At 35.1% G+C, this 26746-nt stretch overlaps 1 protein-coding gene across 5 annotated transcripts in view; it reads left to right on the top strand.

Moving 5' to 3' along the window:
* LOC108716926 (adhesion G protein-coupled receptor B3) overlaps positions 1–26746 on the top strand; it is a 490100-nt gene that overhangs the window by 218930 nt on the left and 244424 nt on the right. For all 5 annotated transcript variants that reach the window (XM_018263507.2, XM_041563155.1, XM_041563156.1 and 2 more), the window contains one exon: positions 8953–9117. In XM_018263507.2, the coding sequence (XP_018118996.2) occupies positions 8953–9117 (165 nt within the window). The remainder of the gene's footprint in view (positions 1–8952; positions 9118–26746) is intronic.

Below are 26746 nucleotides of genomic sequence, written 5' to 3'. Positions count from 1 at the left end.
AATAGTTTTTTCCCACTGCAAGTTATTGTGTTTTTATAGCTACGATAATGCCATCAATTTTAATGCATGAAACACTTTGATATTGCAAAATAGAAATAATAAGAGGCTGTATGTAAAAATTGTTTGTGATGAGTATTATACAACGTCAATAACTGTTTTAATTTAATGGGAAATTAGGTAAAAGGGACTCCTAAAGCTAAAGCTAGCAGATTTTTATGAAACAAGTCTATTTGTTAAAGGAACACAGGTGTTAAAATGTAGATTGACATTATGAGAAAGAACACATTGAAACAATCATAGGGGGGAAATGAAATAAAAGTCATAAAGAGAAAAAATGGCATGAATAAGAACAAAAACTTGCATTTTACGCTGTAATATTCTTCATTATACAGTTATTACATTGTGAATTTTAATTGAACCATGCCTTTTTAGGGCCTACTAAAAGGTGGCTTTTGTTTTGGAGCCCAATTAACTTTGTTAGTATGAAGTATTATTGCAAAATATAAAATTTGCAAACTTTTTTTCTACAAGTGGGTTGCTGAATATTTTCAGGTGTTTGAGAAAGCTATATTTAATTGGCTCAAAGGAAAACGTGTTCAGACAAAGAAATACATTTTCATATTGCCTTTATTTTCCACTTTAACTACTCATATTACATTGACCCCTGAAATTTTTTTTCCATATAAACACATTGTCAAGCTCATATGCTGGTAAACACACGTTTCTTAAATACTTTAACTTAATAGCTATAACAATGTACTGCAAGTTCTTCACTGAATCCACACCCAATGGTATAAATAAATTGTATGGAACAGATCTACAGGAGTATTTATTAACACTGGAGACAAACATCACTGGTGATGTTGCCCATAGCAATCAGTCAGCAATTTGATTGGAACAGTCACCTACAATCTACAAAGCAAAAGCAAAGATCTGATTGGTTGCTATGTACAACATCACCGCAATGTTTGTCTCTAAATGTTAATAAATATGTCCCCGATGTTAATAAATTTGCCCCAAGTTGACTGTATAAAATTTACATATCTCACCAAAATTAAAATTTTAAGGTATAACTGGGTGTAAAAAACATCTAACAAAATAAGGCAAAGACCCTGAATCAAATCCACTTTTATGTGCTGTGTGACTAATACGATTACCGACATAAAACGTAGGAAATCAATATGACCTCTGTGCCTGGCTATTATCAAAGTAGCATGCAAATAAATGGCCACCATACAATGTGTGAAAGGAATCAGCAGTGAAGACAAAATGTCACGGAAAGCCTTAGATAAAGCCATTATAATCAATAATAGTGTTTTAAGATTGCCACTAATTTGGTTGTAAGTTTTCTGTACAATAGGCATTTTGCTTTAGAACTATAAGGAGCTACTTTAATAGGAATACCTATTTAGATGTCATTTTATTCTATGGATATCCTTTACTTATCTCTCTTTAGTCTCACTGCTGGAAAAATAGGTTCATTCCTCTGTTCATCCATTTGTGTATATCTATCTATCTTAATAAAATCATTATCTAGATGAGAGAACTCCTTAGCACCATACTGTATAAAGGCAATCAGTCCTTGTAGTTTGTTGTAAAGAAGCTGAGTTATACTTTTGCTATAGTCATATATTACATGTTCATAAAAAAGGGATATGGAATAAATGATTATTTACTACTAGTGATGGGCGAATTTATTAGGCAGGCGCAAATTCTCTGTGAATTTCCATGTTTTGCAGCTAACGAATAAATTGCAGCAAAAATTTGTCGGCATCAGAGGGGATTTTTTTTTATGCCGCTGACAATTCTGACGCTGGCGACAAATCAGAATTTGGGTTTCACAAATTTTTCGCCTGTTTCATGAATTTCGCTGGAAATTCGCGAACTTCGCGGCAAAAAGGGACAAATTCGCCCATCACTATTTGCTACTGTTGCTCTCACTGTACTTGTATGTCCATCTTATTTTCATGGTGTGTTGATGATGCCGGTGATATCATTGGTATGGTGTGGAGACTAAATACAAACCTAGGTCTGCATTCCTTTATGAGACCAGAAACATTTATGGGTGTCAGCAGAGACATTACTTGAGATTTTAACAAACAACTTGCAAGCCTTACCTGGCCATTGCACAAAGAGAAATCTTGTTACATAAATAATGCTGTTAGCCACAATAAGCCTACCAAGTCATCAGCAGTGGTGATGCTGCTGCAGGGAATAGACTATAATAGAGCCCCTTACACAATGCAGATAAAGCATCTTCCGCAGTAGAGTGTGCCATTGCATATAGTTTCACAGATACAGATATTGCCAGTGTAAACATAGTTAATAACTCAATACACAAAATGCACATATACATATACAAATGACACTTAATGCAAACCCATAGGGCTCGATAATGATTGCAAGTATGGCATGCTACAATGGGCAAAAAGTTGTTTGCATATTCATGCCATTCATAAAAGGTACTCATGCATCATATTTGTGCTGCTCCTTGCACTTTCTTGCACTTGGGTAAATAGTGTGCAATTGTGAATATTGATCCAAAGGAACCCAAACCAGGTTTCATCAATAGCTGCCAATAACCACTTCCCCCAAGTCAATCAAACACTAATGTCATTATTAATGTCACACACATTAGTGAAACAGAACTAACGCCATCCACACTCTGAAAATTCCAGCCGCAACGTGTGTCCGATTTACTGCAACACACCAGAAAATTAGCACATCACTTGCAATTGTGCTGGGTCATTAGAATTGTGAGAAATTTCATTTTAATTTCACTATCGAAAAAAAACATGGCAAATTACACCAAAGCTGCAGTGTGGTCATGAATGTGGATTTATGTCTAGAACAGCATTGGGCATGGCAAAGAGAAACTATTGCTTTCTTACTTTATCCACCTTCCTGGTCAACCTGTAAAATTTCCATTGCTTAAGGGGTGGTTCACTTTTAAGTAAACTTATTGTATGTAATAGACTGGCCAATTCTAAGCAACTTTTCCCATTGGTTTTCATTATTTAATTTTTATAGTTTTATAATTATTTGCCTTTGCCTCTTTCCAGCTATCAGATTGACGTTGCTGACCTCATCTAAAAAGCAAATGCTCTATAAGGCTACACACTTATTATTACTGCTACTTTTTATTCCTCATCTTTCTAGTAAGGTCCTCTCCTGTACATATTCCAGTCTCTTATTCAAATCAATGCATGGTTGCTAGGGTAATTTGGACCCTAGCTACCAGATTAATAAAAAGCTAAATAACTCGAAAATCTTAAATAATAAAAAATGAGAAGCAATTGCAAATAGTTTCATAATATCACACTCTACAACATACTTAAAAATTAACTCAAAGGTGAACAACGCCACCATAACACATACATTAATATTGGATAATGCATATTTTTCAGCATGCTAAAGAGGCAGCATAAGTCTGATTACTTTCAAACTTTAAATTTTAAACATTCATATAGCTCTTCTCTTTTTTAATAACCCTTAGACTAGCAGAAATATATTAGCACGTTAGCCTTTAGTGATCACATTCACACACAAGACCTTTCTATAACCTGCAAGTCCATTAATAATTACAGCTTTCATTTGGTTTACATGGCTTATTATAAGTCAGTCAGGTTTGACTCTGGAGTTTTGTTTTGGTAATAATTAGAATAATCCTCTGAATAATTGTTCCTTGGCCGTTAGTAGCTGCTGGTGTTGTTTCTCAAATTAGGACATGAATCTCCTAGACTTAACTTGCTTGTCAAAGGTCAAAATATATTTTTTTGATAATTCTGTATTCCTTGTTTCTGTGCCTTAAAACATGAATAATTTTACATATTTTAAATACTTGTAGAACATTAAAGTGATCTTATCCAGTAATGTCATTTTAAAGCAACAGCCAGCTCCTACTGCAATCAAATTAATCACATTTATAGAGCTAATTTCATTCAAAGCAGGAAAGAAGAATACTATAGATAAGACTTATGTGTTTTGTGTAGTCGAAATATTCATATTTTAATAAAATGCTTTCCTTCAATAAAGTAGAATTCACCGTACAGAATAAAATCCCCCAACCCCAATATATCCGCAGTGCCAGTGGCTTATAACAAAATCCTTTGTCCTTAAATACTCAACTAATTTAAGTTCTACTTTAGTTCAAATAAGAATAAATTATATTGATAATTTAGAAAGTGCATTGATTTAAGAGCTTAAGGTATTATATTTCATAATTGTGTTAAGCACTACAACAATAAAAAATTTGACTTGTTGACTTTAAACAATGGCATGTGGAAACTATGGTGTAATGGTACAGAATTGTTATACAGACACAATAAAAATACTTTAGCGCCTTGTTTACAACCTACTAACGCCACTTTGACAATAAACTGCTGGACCCCCTACAATCTGGTTTTAGGCAATAACACTCCAATGAAACTTTCAATTGTCTGTAGAAGTTCCAACAATGAAGAAAATAATTCCCAGCTCTTCTCTTAAAGCACCCCCTCTCACAGTGCAATAGCAATTAATTTAAGGAGGTAGAGAGGCAAGGAACATTCAGTCTAGCTGTTTAGTGTTATTTATTAGCACAACATGTTTCGAGCACAAGGCTCTTTATCAAGTGTAATACATTGGTGCCACATTCAAACATTTAAAGACTGCCTGTTCCTTGCCTCTCTACCTCCTTAAATTAACTACACTGAAAATGCACTAACCTGGCTAACTGATCTCAACCCAACTTCATGCCTGTCTGCTATCTCTACTTGGTTGTCACAACACTACCTTAAATGAAACCTCTCTAAAACAGAAATGGTTCTCTTTCCCCCAACTAAAACCCCAACTAACATCCCAGAAGTATCTATGATAGTTAACAATTCCAGTATCACCCCATCTCCCCAGGCCCAATGCCTTGGAGTTATCCAAGTTTTTGCCCTGCCTTTCAATCCTCATATCCAGTCACTTATTAAATCATGTCACTTTCACCTAAGGAACATATCCAAAATACAATCACTTATCACCTGAGATAACGCCAAAATTTTTGTTCACTCTCTCATAATATAACGTCTAGGCTACTGTAACTCTTTAATAATTGGCCTTCCCCACCAGAGACTGTCACCTCTCCAGTCAATAATAAACACTGCCGCCAGGCTTATACACCTCAGCAACCGCTCCTCCTCTTCCATGCCACTCTGCCAATTCCTGTACTGACTTCCACTATCTTTCATAATAAAATTCTAATGACCCTGACATTCAAAGCACTTCATAACTCTGTCCAACCTACATCTCTGAACTCATTTCTAGATACTCACCCAACCGCTTACTATGCTCCTCTATTGACCTGCTCCTCAACTCTTCTCTCATTACTTCCTCACATGCTCGCATTCAAGACTTTGTAAAGAGCTGCATCCCTCCTCTGGCATTCTCTCCCACAGTTTGTCTGACTTTCTCCCAACCTTTCTGCTGTCAAAAGATCTCTTAAAATACACTTATTTAGAGAAGTCTATCATCACTCTGTTTAGCGACCAAATGCAATACCATATGCTACATCTCTCATCTTCCTTATTTCTGATTTGCCCACTCCCACAACTTGTGTCTCATTCCCTTCCCCTTTTAGATTGTAAGCTCTTTTGATCAGGGTCTTTTTTACCTTTTGCACTGGTACTAGTCATTATGTATGCAACTGTATATGTTCTATGTATCTAATTCATGTGATTTCTATGTATAAGCACATTTCTTTAATAGTGCTGTGCAATATGTTTCCACTCAAACAATACATGTTAATAATAAAAAAATAATAAATTGAAATTGAATACCTTTTTCTTTATATCATTGTATTTTAATTGATTCCTCCATAATAGCATCTATGCTATTTATTATACATTTTACTAGCCTGTATGTACAGTCTAGTAAAGGGCAGTCAAGCATGCTAAAACCATAAAAGTGTTATCTTTATTGGTATATAACCTTATTATAGGCAGTATTGTACAGTACATAGAATTTTCAGCAACCGTGGGCCTAGTTAAGGCTGCAAGGGCCTGCCTTTTCTGCTAAATCATACACAGAGCATCTATTTATACTGGGTAATCCTGGAGCTGGACGTTGTGGTAATTGCATGGTTGCAACATTGGACTGTGTCAATAGGCACCACAGGCTTGTTCCCACTGCACCAGAAATTAGTTCCAAACAGCACCCAATTTGTGTTCCTTTTGATACACTGTTTGTATTCATTTTTATGAACAATTGTAAACACAACTTTGAGCAAAGCCACAACTACTTTGGAATTCTCGCTACGTCATTGGGAAACAAACAAAGCGATTTGATGTTGTAAATAGTGATGGGCGAATTTGCGCGATTCGCCGCCAGCGAGTAAATTCGCAAAACGTCCGCGAAAATTCGCCGGGGTCAAAAAACATTTTCCGCTGCGTCGAAAAAAACGTCCGCCGGCGTCAAAAAAACGGAATTCGCAAATTTTCCGGCGAAGCGAAACGGCGCAAATTCGTCCATCACTAGTTGTAAATAAGGCTTGCTGTGAGAAAGATAAGCTTTGCAGTAGAGCAACTGCTACTGTTTGGTTCCACTTGAGTATCTGAAGTAATTCATACCACAGACCCTAGCTTTTTTTCCATCTCTTAACCACTGGGCCAAGTGAAACGAACTGGGAAACTGAGAGCTTTCTGGTGAATTGTCTGCCTTTCCAGGTGAATGTTTCAAATCCCAGTAGCTACATAGGTAAATTAGGATCAACTAATCACAGATGAGTCGCCCTTCCCTGACAAAAGCATTGAGAGTGAGTCTCTAACTCTTGCCAATCCTTTGTAGCTTGAGTACTGTGGTCTGTGCCTATATATTTGTATATACAGTATAGGCACATATATATATGTGTCTGTATATATAGGCACATATATATAAGTCTGAAGGGCAGTGCACTCACCCTCCAGGAAAAAGGCAAAAAAGCCGCAAAAAGTAATATCACGACACGGAACACTCATGGGACTTAATTTATGTGCAAAAATGTCATGGTGTAAGTCAACGTTTTGTACCTACACAGAGAACCTTTATCAAGACATGATGTCTTGATATATGGCATACATATATCTGTGCGTTGATGGTAAGAAAATAATGTTGTTGCTAGCTTTAATGCATTGCTCCAGGCTGCAAAGATGTTTAGGATATATGTAGCTGTAATTGAGGGTAAGGGAAACAGATGGACTCCACATAACTATTGCTCCTGTCTAACCATCAGTCTTTAATAATAATATTTTCACTTTATTTCTCTGGTGTGTATACTCACCTTTTACTGATGTAGCATCAGTGGTTGCATGTCTACACTATATCATTTTATGGTGTCTCAGCACATCTACAGCATAGTCTATGCAGCTCCTTCATATGCTCCTGCTGAATCCATAGACCTGCAAAAATAGTCAGTTTCTTCCCGCTGTTTCCTCTGGTAGCAATAAATTGTTGCAACTTGAACCATTCATTTTATTAGAAATGCTTTTTGGGGACATTTATGTAATTCAGTGCAGAAAATAGACCCTGATAACAGATCTGTAGTTCTAGAGGATATGAGCTACAAATAAAATAGTGGAACTTTTCTGACCCTTTTGAACATTTTAAAAACATTTTAAGCAGGAGGCCCTAGAATGATTGGAGAGTTTTGTAAAGCCCTAACAGTGTAAGTATAGTACATTCTTACATCACCATAGAGGGTCTGTGTCTATAAAACTATGTATTTTTGTATATGTGATTTTTTTTTCTTTAAATAAGGAAGAGGAGTCAGAGATCTGCTTCTCAGTGGCCTCCTATGTGGATGCTAAAGCTTAGCTGCTCGTCTTCACCTTTATAGTACTATAGCATCTATTTATGTTAATGTTTAACTTGATTTGAAGTACTCCCCTTGCCTAATATACAGTATTTCCCTGTGGTGTAGGTAGAACTGTCCAACTATAGGCCTATGGGCCATATATTATCACGTCAGACTGAAGTGTATGATATTTTTATCTTGAGAAAATCTGGGACCAGAATGTGCAGCTAACTGACCAACTACATGAAAATTGTACCCATAATTTTTATGCCTAAACTTGTACCCTTAATGATGGTGAGAGATTCACTAACAATGCTGTGCACCTAATGTTTTGGTATCAAGTAACACTGGTTATATTTATGATCTCTTACATGATTTTGTACCGTATTGTGAACATGTATTTGTGTAAATGTTTTATTTGCATCCTCATTGAAAAATTTTCAAATCTGTAGTGAACTAGGTATATAAAAGGTTCATACTGTATTTAAGATTATGACCTGAAGACTGGCATTATATGTATAATCTGCATGGTTTTATAAAGGACAGATCATGTCAAACTTAAGTACTGTACTAAGTATGAAGTTGGACACTGGTGTAATGCAAGAAATAACTTACCGAAACTCTGCTTGCGCTCCTCTTCAGAAAAGGCGACACGGCGATGATCCATCATGCAGCGTTCGATTTCTCCTCCCTGGCTATCTCCTACAAGGAAGGCAGGGAGGACAAATTGAGTATCGTACGATGGATTGCCGGATTACCTTTTCTGAAGAGGAGAGCAAGCAGAGTTTCGGTAAGTTATTTCTTAATAAAGACTTTACCGATTTAAACGTTGAATTTGCCTTTGTGTTTTTTTTTCATTCTATACAAATGAATTATTTTTTAAAAAAATTTATGTTACTGGTCCTTTAACTAAAGAAATAATTTACACTTTGTGACTGTTTTCATAATATACTTTATGCCTATTGAAAAGAAGACATTTTTCAATGCAATTTTTGTGCAAGGAGTGGAAATATTTTAAATATTTTTAGGCTTTACAGCACTAATAAATATTAATACTTGAAGAGTGTCCAATATTTTAGATTAAGTAACTAAGACTTAGTAACTAAGACTAAAAGTAGACTAAGTAACATTTTTCCCCTATTATCTTGTATACACAGCTAATGGTCAGTGGAATCCATGGGCACATTGGAGTGGCTGTTCTAGGTCATGCGATGGAGGATGGGAGAAACGAACGCGAATTTGCCAAGGAGCTACAATCACTGGTCACCAATGTGAAGGATCTGGGGAAGAGGTTAGAAGATGCAGTGAGCAGAGATGTCCTGGTAAGTGCAAAATGTGCCAGACAAAATTATATTTGAAGACACAGGTTAAATAAAATATTGTTATATACAACCACCAGGTATACATGATTCTAAGCAGGGTCATGTACTATTCAAAGCCTTTTGCTTCAGAATCGAGTTACTTTTGAACATATTCATTTATAAGAACCTGCCCTTTTTCATATTCTATGATATATATATATATATATATATATATATATATATATATATATATATATATTCTAATCAGCAGCCACTGATTATGGGAATTATTCACACATTAATTGTGAGCCATGTTATAAATACCCTCAGCATAAGAATTTTTATTTATTGAAAACTATCTTTTTGGACTGACAGGCTGAAATGGCAAGTTTTGTACAAGACCCCAATCATTTGCAAGTCCAAATATTATGTTTGTGAGATGAAAAAAAAGACTGCTGCCCTTTATGGCATTGAAAAAATAAATAGAGTAACACATTGCAGCATATTGCAGCATTATACATGTATTTATTTAATTTGTGGTTTCTGGCATGTACATCATTTGCATTAAATTGGTGACAATTAATAGAATTTTGCCTTCTTGAACAGTAATATGGTGCTGAAGGAAGAACACAAAGGCAGTATCATTATTTCAGTTTAGTTTTCAATGTCCGCATTGGAAAACAAGGAGAAAAAAAAAATATAAAGCAGACAGATGCAATCTTGCTTTCAAAGGTTGCCACCTGCTGTTAATAGAAAATGTTACAAATGCATCCATAAGAAGAATATTACAATGCCTTGCTGCTGTATGTGTTCATTTATATTTGCTAAAGAAGATATTATTTTATTATAAACAAGAGCAGCGGCAGCCCCAATTTCCTTTCCAGGGCAGGAATTAGAAAAGAATGATATTGGTGCAATATTTTTGTATTATTCCTAAAGTTTAAATGATTTTGTATTTATGTAGCAGTGTGCACAGTATATAGTCATAGTTTGGCATTTAAATTAATCTGTTACTCTTCAAATGGTTGATGCAGTTCAACTACCAATATTGTATTTAGGTAATATCTGTAAATCACTGTAGAGCAAAACCAATGACAATACATGGAGAGCAATTTAATCCTCATAGTGGTAAAGACAAGAAGTTTGTGCCCTATTATTATTCTGTGAAGTAAACTTGAGTATTTGTGATCATGTTAAAGTGCTATTCTTCCCCGACACTAAGCAGTTCTTTGTTGTTCAAGAGTTATGCTTTGTTTCATATCTGCCAGGTCTGCCTAGTGCTAGCACAAAGGGGCACAGAAGCCTGGTAAAATCAATGTCCCCATTATGCCCAGGGACAATACAATCCAGCATAGAGATCTTGTGAGTTTATTGCTTGTATAGTCTATTTTATTTACTGTTAATGACTCCTACAGTCATAACACAAAGGTATTTATTATATTTTTACAAATAATATCCAATATCACAGCCTTCAAAATAATAGGTTCTTTATTCAGGTTTTCAAGTCTTTCATGCCTTAAATGTTTATTATTTGTATTTATTCATGAAATGATTGTGGGTTATTTTTGCATTATTGGCAGAGTATGTAATTTATGTCATAGGACTGACAAAATAAGTCAAGGTTTCTGCTGAAAGAGGGTTGGGTTTAAAAATGTAAAGGACGATAATGGCTAGTGAGATCTCTCAACACAAAGGGGGGTTGCAGATGATGTCTAATTGCCCACATCTGCGAGAAAACACGAAAGGTTCACAACTATTAATAGGATGTGCTAGGAAGCCATTCCACACATAGCAGGCAGCATTATCAGCAGAATAGCTGGTACCCAGATATCCTCCCAAATATATAGCCTTGCGACATCTTCTCCTGGACAAATGACAATTCTGTAGTTGAAAAGGGAATATTCTGAATATTCTGCATTTTTTCAGTGGGATTTCTCTATTTCACATTTTCTTTTGGAAGTTCCATTTACAGGCCGCTGGCAATCTTCCATTTGCATTTTTAAAATGCATCAACATGCATTTCACACCATGTAACACATGGACCACTGCACAGAACTTCAAAAAAGCAATATGTAAGCTGGTCTCTTTTTTGATTGCATGCTTTTATTAGGGAGTTAATTTCACTCTTTGAAGTCTACTGGTGCCTGAGCAATGTGTTGCTTACAAACCCCAATTTTGCATTATAAGCTTCAATTTATTCATATGTTTTACCTCATTTTGTATGTATGTGTATGTTTATGGGAGGCTCGCGATGTATGCAGTTGCTTAGAAAGATAAGAGTAATAATTTATTATTACAAAGTATATAAAGTTTATAAAGAACTTTATACATGGGTAAAGAAAGAATTTTTTGGTAAAATAAAGAGTGAAATTAAGAATTTTGGGGACTATTAAAACTGAGACATTTGATTATGGATGATAAATACAGCCAGGCAAAAAAATTATATTCAAGAGGTAAGGAAAAGTCTCCATCAAAGGTTTAAACCTTTTTGAAAGTCTGATTTACTGCTACACTGATATAGTCTAGGTATGGGATCCATCCTGAAACTCGTTATCCAGAAAGCTCTGAATTACAGAAAGATCATCTCTCATAGACTCCATAGAATCCAAATGTTGAAATAATTCATCCTTATTGGAAGCAAAAACAACCTAGTGGGTTTATCTAATGTCTACATGTTTTTGTAGTAGAATTAAAGTATGAAGATCAAACTTACGAAAAGATCCATTACCTAGAAACCCCCAGATCACAAGCATTCAGGATAACAGGTCCCATACCTGCACTGGATATTAGTATATTAGTGAGGCCACTCTCTAGATTAAATAGAGAAAGATTTTTGCAATAAAATAGTAGGTGAAAAATGTTATGGGGAGTTTTAAGGACTTACGGCATTGAAAATTTGAGTTGTGGCAGATAAATATGGTCAAACAAAGAAATGTAATTTCAGAGGTATGGAAAAGTCCTCATGAAAGGTTTAAAACAGCCCTCTAGAAAGTTCTGGGAGGATTAAGGGAATTTCCAGAAATAATGAATGATGAGGATTAAGGTGCAGCTGAGTGAACTGTCTTGTAGGGAAATATTCTTGATACAAGATTTTCATTAAGTATAGTTTTTACAGACTTGAGAGTTGGTGAAATAATAGTAGGTAATAAAATAAGAATAGACTGTACAGCGAGGAAAATGGAAAGTAGGTATGCTAATTAATAGGAAATTAAAGTAGTCTAAACAGGAAACGTGATAGCATCAATTTTATCCTGTTCAATTTAGATCGCTGTAACTATCTGTGCCTTATGCTGCTGCTTTCTTTGGATAGACTTCATGAATGCACATTTGTGTTACCTAAAAGACACAATTATCAGAGATAAAGGAATAGTATGCATAAGGGCATTGCTTTGACATAAAAATAATACCCTTTAAAAAGCATTCCAGATAATTTCAATTATGTATAAATTTACCTTCAGGATAAACACATTTTTTCTTATTGAGGAAAAAAAGAACTATACTGCACGTCTCAATTACCTTAAAACCTGCAATATTATTCTGTCAAACACTTGCAGAATGTCACGGTCATTAGTCAGATAAAAAAACTGGTCAGTTTATGAAGGAGACTATTAGACATGACAATAGGCACTTCCCTTGAATGTAATAAGTGTACACACACACACATACGCATAGAGAGAGCACAACATCATTGCATCTCAGTAGGTTTGCATTTAAATAGGTACAAATAACAAATACAAATGAATAACAAAAGCTCAATGAAGAGATATTAATTTACATTAATATATATATATATATATATTATTTTTAAAAGTGTGTTTAAGGGTGAAAGTGAAAGTTCACCATTTGATAAATACGACTTAAAAAATCCCATATATATATATATATATATATATATATATATATATATATATATATATATATATACATATATATATATATATATATATATATATATATATATATATATATATATATATATATATATATATATATATATATATATATATATATATATATATATATATATGGGATTTTTTAAGTCGTATTTATCAAATGGTGAACTTTCACTTTCACCCTTAAACACACTTTTAAAAATCCCATAGATGAATGAATGGAGAGAGGCGGTATTTCCCACTAGCGGACTGTGGTGATCTCTAACTTCACTCTTTGATAAATATACCCCATTATATTAAATTGTATTTTAACATATCTGCTGCTTGCGACACACCATTAATATCTAGAATATTTAAATGAAAATGGTAACTGTATGTCATTATTATCACAACAGAAGTATGCTTTCCAATTATAAAAGTTTACTGGGAAAAAATGACCGTAAATGAAAGAATTCTGCTTGCTACTTTGTGTTCCCTTCCTTTGGTTTGAACTACATGGAATGTATTGTGTTCTATTATTAGTCCTTAATAGGCAAAACCTTGTAGAGAAACCCAGTGTACAGCTCAGCCCCATTATCTGGCAGAAGCATCTTTGTTAACAGCCTCCGTGTAGAGCGCTGCTTCCATCTGACTGTACATAATCAGTGAACCTTCAACGTATTCTGAGTGCTTATATGTTTATTGTCTATACTTCATATTTTCCAAGGTTGCCATAGCACCCATTTACACAGTGCATTAAAATAGTCCTCCTATTTGAAAAATATATTAAAAATAGCACTGCTGTTTCAAATACTTGCAGTCAACTCTGCCATCAGATACCTTTACTTTATATTTATAAATATAGTGTACATTTAGTGTGAGTTTCTTGAATTTTCATTAGGATATTGCTTGTCATTTTTTTCTCAGACTAATGGATTGATCCATGAAAATGAATTGTATGCACAGAAAATGGTAAACATGCATAAGAATGCACAGTTATTACTGAGAAGATGTAACAGTAAAAACTGCAATAAATCACATTACTTTTACAGGAGTATAGATTTTGTGGCATTTGACTGTAACAACTAAAATTACAGTCCTTTATCTTCAAGTTTCAAACTTGTCAACTCATCCAAGCCTTGAATAGCAAAGTGTATTTTTGTCTTTCACTAGGATTTTTCAGGCCACAAAAGGCACTCTTACTTTTTTTTTATCAAACTATCACTTAATAATGTGTGAAGATATGAAATATCTCTACCTTACCTACAGTACTTGCACTAGTTATTTTAATTGTTTTCATTTAGTATAAGTGCTGGAATGTTCACACTTCAGAGGTTGGGATCTATAAATGTTTTTAATTTCCCACACTGTGTCTACTTAGCACCTCTGGTCATGAATCAGTTTTTCTATATTTTCAGTTAGCAATATACTGTAAACGGTATCACCTTTACCACTGGTATGTATTTTTGTATATTTTTATTTGTATAGTGCTATTAATAGAACAATCAATACAATAACAAATAAAAATAAATACAAAGAACAGTTACATTCAAATTAAGTGCTAGGTGTTAAAGGCAAGCAGGTCTCTGTCTCTTAGAGCTTACAATCTAAATGAGTCTTACATACAAATAGGAGGACATTAATCCTGGCAAGTTACAGTGGTTTTCACTGCACTATAAGTGTCAGCTGTTATGCTAGTGACCCAAAAGACAACCTTTCAGTTTATATTTGAATGAGGGAAGATTCTTTCCAGAGGAAAATGGCATTCCACAGTTAAGCAGTAGCATAAAAAATAGAGGGGATCGATCAATATATATTCTCTGGTGCCCTGTTTCTGTAGTAATTTAGTATCTGTGCAGGTGCATATTCTTTCAAAAACAAAGGTTTTTAGTTCAAATGCATTATTTTTTGTCTCACTGACTTATTTTCTGCTGCAAATTTTTACGCAGTGCATTTATACCAGAGATTCTCCCATAAAATTCTGGAATTCCGCTGCGAGTCCATGGCTGGCAAATAAATTTGCTCATCACTATTTGCAATCATAAAATTGGTAAGCCACTATACCATGTCAAGTTAAACTCAACAGAGTGGTCCTAAATACTTACTGCCAGTGATATTTTTTAAAGGGCTCTAATACAAAACCAAGTAAAAGCCGCCAAGGTCCTATAGAAGTCAATGGGAGTTGCATTGATCCTATTGGACCTTTTTTTATCATTGAGACTTTTAGAGGTTTTCTGATTTTTTTACACAAGTAACTGTACGAAAAACTCAAATTTTTAGAGGTTTTAGGGTTATTTGTATGTTTTTAGATCATTCAGCTTTTTTGCATTCATATTTTTTATATTCAGATCTTTTAATAACTTTCATTGCATTTGGTTTTAGAGAAATTAGGGGTTATGTAATATGGGGTAAGTTTGCACAGGAGCAATAACCCATAGCGACCAATCAGCAGGTAGAATTTACTAGTCACATGATTAAAAGCAAACATCTTATTGTTTGCTATGAGTTACTGCTCGTGCTAGTGCCTTTTATTTCATATGGGGGATAGAGTTTATTCTTGGGTTCAAAAAGTTCTAATACCTGTACCACAAAAGTTTGACCTTTAATAAATGAGTCTCCATATGTTTTCAGCAGTGTATACCACAAAGTAAAATCCCCTTCCACCTTAGAACAGGGGGATGCTTTATTTTTGCTAGTTGTCACTTGTGTGGTCTTGGAGGGTTGCAGGTAGATCAGTTTTAATTAGTTAGATAATGTAAAGGGACTTAAGTTAAACAGAAGGGTTTGTCCCAGTAAGGTTTCCATCATATCTTTGAGCAAGGTTGTTGTCAGTCTGCCATAGTATGAGTCTGAGAAGGTATAAGTTGAGTAAATGGCTTAACCCCTAAGGTGGGTTGCCAGAGTTGGTTAGATTGGTGCTTACCTATCCATGATGTATGTTTAAAGGCTTTAACCTTGAAAACATTAACTCCATTAATGGTGACTACTGGAGTCACAGACTTAGATCTTGGGTTCTCTGAGCCAGGAGGTTAGTGGCTAGAGGACTAGCCTGGTATTGTGTGGAAGGGCAAACTGACAGGGTGCTCTCTTGTTTTATACTAGGTCCATGTTTACAACTTACTGATATGTGATTATTATTGTTAAGTTTCCTGAATGCATTAATTTATATGTACAGTATGTTTTTATATGTGCTGAATATTCAATTTGATTGTATAGTTTATATTGAATAAATCTGTGACAATTATCAATCCAAAAGATGATAATGCCATGCATTTTATTGGTCAGTCAGTTAGGTGAGCAGATATGTTGAGGTTGTAGAAGGACACCTCAAAAAAGTGTTTTCCTGGATTATTTATGTTAAAGGGAAAAATACCCCCTTTCCCCCCATGTGCTCATTCAGTTGGACTTCTGTTAAAAAAAACATGGTTGCACAGTGGTGATCATACATTCAGTTCTGGCTAGAGTTAAATCTGTGTGAAAATGTCGATGTTCTGACTGTTTGTGGGGGTTTCCTCTGGATTCCTCCCTTAATTTAACAACATACTGGTAGGTTAATGGTAAACAATCCCGCAGCATGTGTTTTCTTATGTCCAAGATATGAAAATAGGGAAGTATTACTTGGACAGAGACTGAGAACAATTTAAACATTAAGAGGCAGATTTCTTACGGGTCTAATTGAAAATTTGAATTTTCACATTTTTTTCTGGTCGAAACTCTCAAATTCAAATTGTGAATTATCCAAACTTGATTTGACTTTTAATTTGAATTCAAAATTGAATTTTGAGATTTGATTTTCTGGTCCTTTAAAAGACCAAGAACGATTCTCCGCCTGCGCTCCTCTTTAGTAATGGCGACAGGGTGACGATCCATCGTGTGGCGCTCGATTTCTCCTCCCTGGCTTTCTCCTATAGAAGACGAGCGCCGCATGATGGATTGTCACCCTGTCGCCATTTCTGAAGAGGAGCACAAGTGGAGATTCGTTATTTCTTAATAAAGACTTTGGAACTTAAAGTTAAAAGTGTCTTGGTACAAACAAATTTTTTACTGTTCCTTTAAGAATTAGACTTTTTGCCACCTAAAACCTGCGGAGTTCATGTATAAGACAATGGGAGAGGTCCAGAGACCTTTTTGCACATGTTAGTAGCCTTCCTGACATTCAAGGTTTTTTTTCGGAGAAAAAAACTCAAATCGAGTGTAGTCGAATTAGATTCAAATTCTATTTTGAGGGGTTTTTTTTATAAATAATCCCCCAGTCGAATTTCGAGTGTATTCAAATTTAATAGAGTTTTAAAAAACACAAATTTGATATTCGACCTTTAATAAATGTGCCTCCCAATAACACAGCAGGATATGTGGACTCTTTCAAAAAAGGCTAACTATAATTTCCCCTAAGCATCTCTTTTTTTCTGTATGATGTATTTTGTACAGTATAACTGGGTTCTTGATGAAATATTCTCAGCATTGTAAAGTTTTAGCCTATACACTATATTGTATAAGACAAGGTTTCTATGTTCTCTGGATGTGTATTACCAAATGCCCCTTTGCAAAAAACCCTGTGCAGATTTCCTTTAAAGTGACATTTATTGCAACATTCATAAATGTAACATTTGCAAAGGAGGAAAAATAACAGTTAATTATACAGTATATACTCTAGTTAAGGAAATAGTTATGCTCTCTGATGTGACAAATAACGTAAGAAATTCAGCGTTAACAACAATGTTATACAACGCCATAAAATCTCATCATGCTCCAATTCCTCACACGCACTTTTTCTGTCGAAGCATGATGCAAATCTGAATACCTTCCCACCCCCACCAAAAAATAGCAAAAGATGTGAGACTCAGTAAAGCACAATTTTGCCAAATACATGAAACAGATCTTTGGATTACTAGACCGTCAACCTTTGTTTTTCACTAGCAGCAAATTTGCAGGCATTTCTGTTTGCTGACCTTCTTTTATTGCCTTCATAATGGAATTTCCTGTATAATTACAAGCATTGCTGATATAGGTCCTTTTATATTGAATTATTGTATAAGGTTATTTTCTTTATCATATGGGAAGGTATGCTATATAAAAATATTCTCATTGATGTACTCTGAATTTTTCTTTGAAGATTTTTCATACTGAGGAATGCGGGATTTGTATATAGACACACTCAGCATGGGAGTAGGAGCATCCAAATCAAGCCATTATCAGGGTACAGTGTGCTGATTCACATTGTACCTGACCAAGCTAAATACGATTCTGCATTTGTTTTTTTTAATTTATCACAAAGTATATCAAAAAGCATTGTCAAATCCTGTGTGATCCTTTTGAAACTGTCAGAAGAGCCTACAATGGGATTTATATTTACATTAATATTTTGGGAAGGAATGCGACTCATTGCATACCAAAGTAAAATCCATTTTGAACCAGCTTGTCCATTTAAAGGGAACTTAATAGGTTTGCCAGACCTGCTCTGTAAAAAAGAGACAGATATAAACTACACATAGTGGCACAGAATGAGTTATGCTGTAAGTCAAATTAGATATCTAGATCAGCAGTTGTTTGTAATTCAAGTTCCACTTGAAGGTCCAAACTTTGGTCAGGGCCCCCATCAACTTATGAAATAAGTGCAGACATAGGGAAATATCTGACACCTAATTCCCCTCAAACATCACCCTAATTTAACTTTAAGCTGATCTTTAAGGTGTATCTGGGAGAGACAATGATAATTCACTCCAGTTCTCATTTTAAGCCCCCCCTGCCACTGCTCCAGGTCCCCCCAGAAAGGGCAGCCCCACAGTTTGGGAACCACAAATCTAAAATAATGATTGGTCAGTCTTGAAGCTAATGCAGATAAAATAAGTTTTCTTGACGGATTGTATGTGAACTTGGTGCAATACTGTTGCAGAGGGCAACCTTTATTAATTGGATTTGAAATTGTTTCTGCGTGCTCTGAATTTACCTATTAAAACCAGATCTGTCTGTACCTGAGAAGTGAAAATTTAAAGCTTCTAAGTACATTTAATTTGCTAGTAAAAGTATGCTTATCTCACAGAAATACATGTACATTTTGGTACATTTTATCCCTGTAGAAAAGTCAATTTAGGTTGTAGCTGCCATGGAGTAGTTAATGTATGGCTAATGTATAGTCTCAGATAGCTTCTTTTAAGGGGATTATAATTGGTTTAGGGAGTTTATATGGAAGGTTATGCCCAGGCATTGCTTAGACTGTGGCAATGTAGGCAGATAGTTACTCAGTGACAGCTTCAGGAAATCTACAGGGAAAAACCAAATGTAAAATAATTGTATACACTCACCTTTTGTAACTTCTATTAGACAAATATTGTATGAAATTAAATATGTATAATCCACTGTGGTGGCATGCGCAAGCATATTTGCAGAATACATACATATCACTAACAATATAATACTGTATATCACAAATTATACTTGGTAGAAATAACTTGAATTCAGGGCCATTAGGGGGATATTTATCAAAAGTCAAGTTTGATATTTTGTTGGATATTTATAAAAAAAACCTGAATTTAAAAAAATTGATTGAATGCAATTGGGGGAAAAAACATGGATACCTTGAATTTATCAAGTTATAGGCTAAAAAACCTTGAATACCTCAAATTTATATAGTTTTCAAGCGCAAGCCACCGTAAAAAACATGAAAAACCATGAAGGCAAAAAAACATCTTCAAACGGTTCTAAGGACCTCTGCCATTAACTTTTACATGACCTCGACAGGTTTTAGCTGGAGTATATTCAGATTCAGGCTTTTAGCAGCTTCGGGGCATAATGCATCTTGAATAATTTGAGTTTTTAGTGAAACTACCCTTGAAAAACTCAAATTTATTGGGAAAACGCAACTCAGCCTTTAATAAATAACCCCCTTAGACAAATGCAAATTCATGCTACTGAATGCAGAAATAAAAAGGCATCCATCACCAGCAACATTTAATATGTTTCGAATACTTCCCTAAAGGAAAAACACCTTTTGCCTTAAGTTTACAGTGAATAATATGCTGTTGTTTATATAACGTTTATAAAATATGCATGTGTCCTGAGTAGTTCTTATGCAGCACGGAACAAATCAGCCAGGAACAAAAATGCTGAATTCATAATTAGCAAAATAGTATTAGCTATTTCTGAAGATTTGTTTGCTTTAGATCATCTCTTTCCAGGTCATTTAATTTTTGGGAGGTAAGGAGTTAAGAGTTGCAGGCAGTCTGTCAGCTTGATAATCATCGGGCCTGTGTAATCTGCCTGATGCAGTGAATTATTGTGATTTATTCTGTCATCGAATGTTACTGCACTACGGATATCTAAGGATTTTTAATATGTGACCTGTGTAGCACAAAGCTTTAGCATTACAATCTACACGTGCTAGTCAACCTGATTATTTTTCTGTCCCTCTTCTATGCTTCCAGAAAAAGCAAGTGTCCTGCAAATGTTGGCAGCAAGTATATACCATTTAGTTAAGGGTGATACAGTGTTTGAATGTGGCTTTTGGACTAATATGTTTGGTTCTGTGTAAAGCATTTGGCACCCCAGCAGTCAAGGTGTATATTTATGGCAGTGTTGGTTCTTGAATGTTACACAAATGCAAGCAGAACCTTTAAAGTGAGAAAGAGCAGTTTTATTACATGCAGCCTATGTGCCCCCTTTCCTCATTCAGATCATTTAGCTGTGGTGAGTGCAGAATGCAGAGGGCTTTGTACTTTTAAAATGGAGACAAAAAGGAACACCAAGAGCCCCAATAGTGTAATATGTTTCTACAAGGAGTAATGGTAGAGTAAACAAATTAATACTCACAAACCAGGGTTACCGATAGGCAACCACTGTATAGGCAGGTGGGGAAATTATCCTGACCCCACTCAGGAATAAGACGTCGCTCTCTGTAGAAGAAGAAAACTGGGATAATACCCCTCCACTCGGGGTGGACTCGATATGGTAGTAAGACAAAACAGAGGCGCCAAAAGGATAAAAATAGCTAAAAGCACTTAACAACCAAATGGGTAATTCAGAGGAGGTAGTAATGAACTTACCTCCTCCAAGCAGACACCAACGAAAGTGGTAATTTTCAATAATAGTTTATTCACAAAACAGTATTGCAACGCGTTTCGCAGGCATTTCCTGCTTCATCAGGCAATATGGAACGGGAGCAAAAACCACAGTGTCTTTGTATAAACACGCCAGGCGCCTCTCCTGCGAAACGCGTTGCAATACTGTTTTGTGAATAAACTATTATTGAAAATTACCACTTTCGTTGGTGTCTGCTTGGAGGAGGTAAGTTCATTACTACCTCCTCTGAATTACCCAGTGGGTTTTTAAGTGCTTTTAGCTATTTTTATCCTTTTGGCGCCTCTGTTTTGTCTTTGTACTTTTAAAAGTGAGACTTAAACATGCATAAGGTCACACCTCATATTACTCTTGGGGCAAAGGATTAGGTAAATGGCCCCTTATGTTTCAATTCTCTATTGCTTTTCTGCAGTAGTTGAAAATATTTTCAATTATGCTGTTCACTTCCCTTTAGGGAAACATTTCTCTGTACCCAATAATTTCAACCATTCAAAGCTCTATAAAAGCATCCAAAGATTGGTCAGGTTTGGGGTTTATTCAGTCCAGAATTTTTGGATATTGTTTAATTTGCCATCCAAAAGACTTCCTAAATAGCACTGGGAAGCCTATTTATCAGCATTCTCATTTTAGTGCTTTTAGAGAAAGCATGAATAAACACATTTTCTCTAAAAACACAAATGCCATGTAATTTCTGAAAAAATTCAATGACAAAAAGTACTATTGAAAAAAAGGTTTAACGATGCGCTAAAATCCGAAAAACTCTAAAATTGTATTTTTTCATACAATTACTAACGAAACCCCCTAAAAAATCTCTAAAAGTCTGAATGGCTAAAAAAAGGCTAAAAGGATTAGTGCAGCTCCCATTGACTTCTATAGGGCCTTGACTACTTTAACTTTGCAAATTTTTGTAGTTTTAGTTTTTGTAGTTTTAGAGTTTTTGTGGTTTTTACACTTCATAACTCTTACATTTTTAGAGTTTGCGAGAAATTTTAAAAAAAAAACGATTTTTTTTGAGAAATAATGTGATTTGTCAAAAAAAAAAATCCAATTGTACTAAATTGTCCCCTTATTATTTTGCTTCACTGATGGCCCAAAATGAATCTGAAAGGAAGTGAGTTTTTTCAAATCTGCTACGTGTCTTAAAATAATCTATTGAAATTCCTACTAAAGTCTACAACCAGAGTTCTATTAGGTTGAGATTTGGGGTAAGCCTTTTTTGCTGTGCTAGCTGTTTTGGCTCAAGAGCTGGGTAACTGACCCTGGCCAAGTATTGGGCCTCATAGTGGGGCTTGAACTGTAAAAAATCTTTAAACTGCTGTGCTAATATGTTTTAAGTTATAGGCCTGCAGCAAAAGAAGGTCAATTAGCATTTTAAAAATTTAAACAACTATACTGGGATTTAGAAAAACAATGTAAAATAAAGAAAAGGGATAAACAAGGTCATAGCAACCATTTTCTGATCCACAATAAATCTAGTTTTGTCACATGTCAGGAATATAGCGCTTTAGTCAGACAAAATACTTTTAAAATAAAAAGCTAAATGTAGAAGGACAACAAAATGCTGGACTGTATCTCATAAATGTCAGTAGTGGTTTTATCAGGGTCAGAATATATGTGCAGTATGTTGGATACAATACTTAAATTATACCTTGGATTTATTTGTTGAATATGATACTTAATACCTTGATATAAGTGTTTCCAGATCTTTTAAATGCCACTTTCATCAGTCACAGGTGACATACAAAGAAAAATAAGCTGCTTAGGCAATAATTCAAGTATCAGATAGAAATCCTTAGCATTATATTGGGGTAAGAAATCAATTTTGCTTACTCATGACCTTTTCCATGAGCTTATTGGAATGAATATGTTTAGACAACATTAATGTATAGCCCTGGTGTTGAACAAATACAAATGCATGGAAAGTGTGTCAAAATGATTGAACGGATATAAAGTGGGATATGGTTTTTACAACTAAAAAGGTTCTCCGTTTATCGAGGAAAAAGCAATAACATTATAACAAAATCAAATTAAATGTAATTATTTTTCTACACAGCACTTCTTTGTGCAACATAGTCTAGAGTTTTGAATCACAAGTTTGTGTTTGTAAAGGGTAACAACAAAGATTATGTATATGAATCAAACTCTTGCATTTCAGTATTCACCAGGTCACTATAATAAATCATAGGGATTATTTACTAAGGGCAGACATGAAACAAATGCCCCTTACTGCATATACAGAGACTGCCTCTGCCCAGGGTCTGGAGCTACGTGCAGTGCACATTGCTGACCAACAGGTTGAGAGTGGGAGCTGGACTGAGTTTATAGAACTGTGGTCTGTAATTTCTTTTTTACACTTACTACTTCCCCAAGTTATTTCTTGGGTGATGTGAATTGTATTTTGTAATATCACACTAGAGGACATTTTTGTTTAAATTTGCTTCACTTTGTTTTTCTTTATATTATCTGATGAGTTAGATGTCTTTATATCAGAGAGAGCTGCATCTATGCTGAGATGTGGTCAAATATACATTTCTTAACAAGAGACTGCCCACATCTACAAGGCCTTTATTAATATTATTACTTTGAATTGGAAAGAGTAAAAATCTATTTTACCAGAGTAGGAATGTGCTATGTGATTTTTGGAAAATGTTAGAACACTTGGAACAGTGCAAGAAGGCTGCGGAGATTATGGTTGTACAAAGAACTGCATCTGCTGCACAGTGGTGCTTCAGTTAGCAGTGCACAGATTTTTATCTCATGTCAACTGCATTTTAGAGTTAAAAGCCATTTTTTCTTGCACAAATGCAATTATTGTTTTTTCCCAGTGACACAAAACGCATGCCAAAATTCTAGGCAAAAATTGTCACCACTCATGAATATGCGGATTTTGCAGAGAATATGTATCAGGCAAAAAATTGAGTTACGTGAGGGATGTTAAATTGCTTTTACTTGCACATTTCTCTATGCTTGACAAAGGGGTCTGACCCCGAAACACTGCACGTTTGCAGAATAAAATTTGCAAGGGTATATCACTGAATTTGCTTGCCTGGAGTGCCAGTGTTTTCTTGCATCATTTCTTGTGGAGGATGCCGATCCCTCCAACACCGAGCACCAGGCGATAAACTCCGGAAGGCCAGGGAGTGTGAGTGGGCTACATTACTCAAAAAAAAGGCTCATCACTAGATATAGGGATGTTTCATGTGAATCACGTGAAATTACACTGAGAAATTGTCTGATAAATTGCTTTAACCATGTCGAATGGAAATCTAGTTCAAGGCCATGGAACAGAAGGGTTGTAAATTATCTTCTGAATTCTCTGAGGCTACCAATGCTGCCTTCCTTTTCTCACAATTCTATTCAAATGTTGAAAAAAAAATAGTACAGTTTGACCGGAATGATACTGTGACTAGTTGACTCAGAGCAAATGCATGTGCAAGTAGTTTGACAGATGTTGCAGAACTACTCCATCAGCGTTTTTTATGTTCAGCAAAGAAAGGATGATGGGAAAGTTATGCTACATCAGCACCAGCTGTAGTGCAACAAACTGTACATCTGGCAGATGTTTTGAAATGTAGTTGTCATTGGGGATGGTAGATGTTGTTAAAACAAGAAAGTGAGGTAAAATGTATTTGTATTTTAACAGGCATCAATACGTTTAAGCCCTTCAGCACATCAAAAGCCACTACAAAGTGTTCTTCATTGATGTACATGTCTGTTTGTTTCTTTGTGTGTGTGTTACATAGTTACATAATATTTCATCCAAGCTTATGACAAATACATTATGCCGGGATATGTATAAGTGCTCTGACACATATTCAGTAATGTGCTAGATCATTGCAGTTCTATAAGTGCATTTTCTGGGTTACCTATGGCTACTAAAAGAGGTTGTTCATCTTATAATGAATGTTTAGTTTTTAGAGTGATATTCTGATATTCTTTACAATTGGTTCTCATTTTTTATTATTTGTGCTTTTTAAGTTATTTAGCTTTTTATTCAGCATCTCTCTGGTTCCAAGTTATGCAAGTGTAGGGGATCAGACAAGTCCTTTCCATGTTTTTCTGTCTGTGACATCATCCATGCAAATTTCAAAAGTAAAAGTAGTAGCCTCCACTGTATGCTGGCAAATGCACGGAGTTTGTCAGGTAAAATGGGAGACCTAGAATTAAATGCTCTAAAAATTATATTTATTGTTATCACTGAGACCTGGTGGGATGAAACATGTAACTGGACTCTCTCTTTGTAACTCTCTTTTGGACCTTGTAATAACTAATAATACTAAACTCATCTCTAGCATTTGTGTGGGTGAGCATTTAGGGAATAGTGATCATAACATGGTCTCCTTTGAGATTCTGTTGCAGAAGCAGTAAGGGAGTAACTAAAACACTATCGGTGGAATGTAATATCACGCGCAATCGCATAAACTGTTCGCAAAGCGAATTGCAAGTAGTTTGCGCTCGAGAGTGGGTATGTAATAATTCGCTTTGCGACTGTTCTGCTACATTTGCAACTGGTTGCGCCGTTTCCCTTCACTTTGCGAACTTTTGTTATTGCGCTGTGTTGCGCTGTTGCGCTATCAATGTAATAAAACTGCTTATCGCAAATTGCTTATATTGCGCTTGGTTTTTTAACGAGTTGTGTCTGTAGTCGCTGTTCAGTGCAAATGTTATTCGCAATCCAATCGCAATGTAATTGTGTTCACACGACTTTGCTATCAGTGTTGTGAGAAGAAGGTGTATGTACAACTTTTGCAGAAAGAGATTCGTGGAGCAATTCCACCGTTTGCTTTGCGTAATTTTTTTCGCTATTCTTCATGTAATTTAAAAATGTGGTCAAGTTATATGTGGTAAAGATATATGTCAGCATTTTTTTTATATGTGGTAAAGGTATATGGTTATTAGTTTTTTTTCCAGTGAAAACATCTTTCAATGCGACTCATCTTATTTTTGTGTTTGCTACTGTTTTGTGCTTATGTAATATATCTGTGCGAAAAATATTGCATTCCGCTTAGAGCAAATATACTCGCAAAAGTGCGAATGCGTGCTGCGATAACGCCAAATATTACATTTGGGGGTAAATTTCAGATGTGCAAATGTTGACAGTATAAGGGCATCTATGCAGCATATTAGGTGGTAAATGCTTTTTACAGGGTTAAACACAGAACAAAAATTGGAAGTCTTTAAAATGCTGCTTAATAAATATACATGTCAGCATATTCCCCTTGTAAGCAAGGAAAGTATTGGTGTTGAGGTGGGTAAGAAAAGGCGTGCTTTTATGGCTTTCAATTTAGCTGGGACAACCGAATCATTTATAAGGTACAAGGAGGCCAATACATCATGCAAAAAGCTATCAGGCAAGCTAAAATTGATATGGAAAAGGAAATTGCAGCAAGCAGTAAAAAGAATCCAAAATGATTTTTTAAATACTGTATGTTAATAGTAAAAAAATGAAGCAGGAAGGGGTGGGACCTTTAATATCAGAGGGGGGTCAGCTGGTTGATGAAAACGAAAAAGAAAAAGAAAAACAAAATGCGCAGATTCTGAATAGATATTTTTTGTCTGTCCACACAAATGAGGAACCAGTTAATGAAGGTTTCCTTCTTGATAGTCCCAATTCTAGTAATACAACAAATGATGCATGGTTCACAAATGAGGAAATTCAAAAGAGACTAGAACATATTAAGATAAATAACGGTCCGGGGCCAGAT

This window comes from Xenopus laevis, chromosome 5L (genome assembly GCF_017654675.1).
Source record: "Xenopus laevis strain J_2021 chromosome 5L, Xenopus_laevis_v10.1, whole genome shotgun sequence".
Classification (NCBI taxonomy): Eukaryota; Metazoa; Chordata; class Amphibia; order Anura; family Pipidae; genus Xenopus; species Xenopus laevis.
Note: the sequence above shows the minus strand (reverse complement) of the source record. Positions and strands in the feature narration are given on the sequence as shown.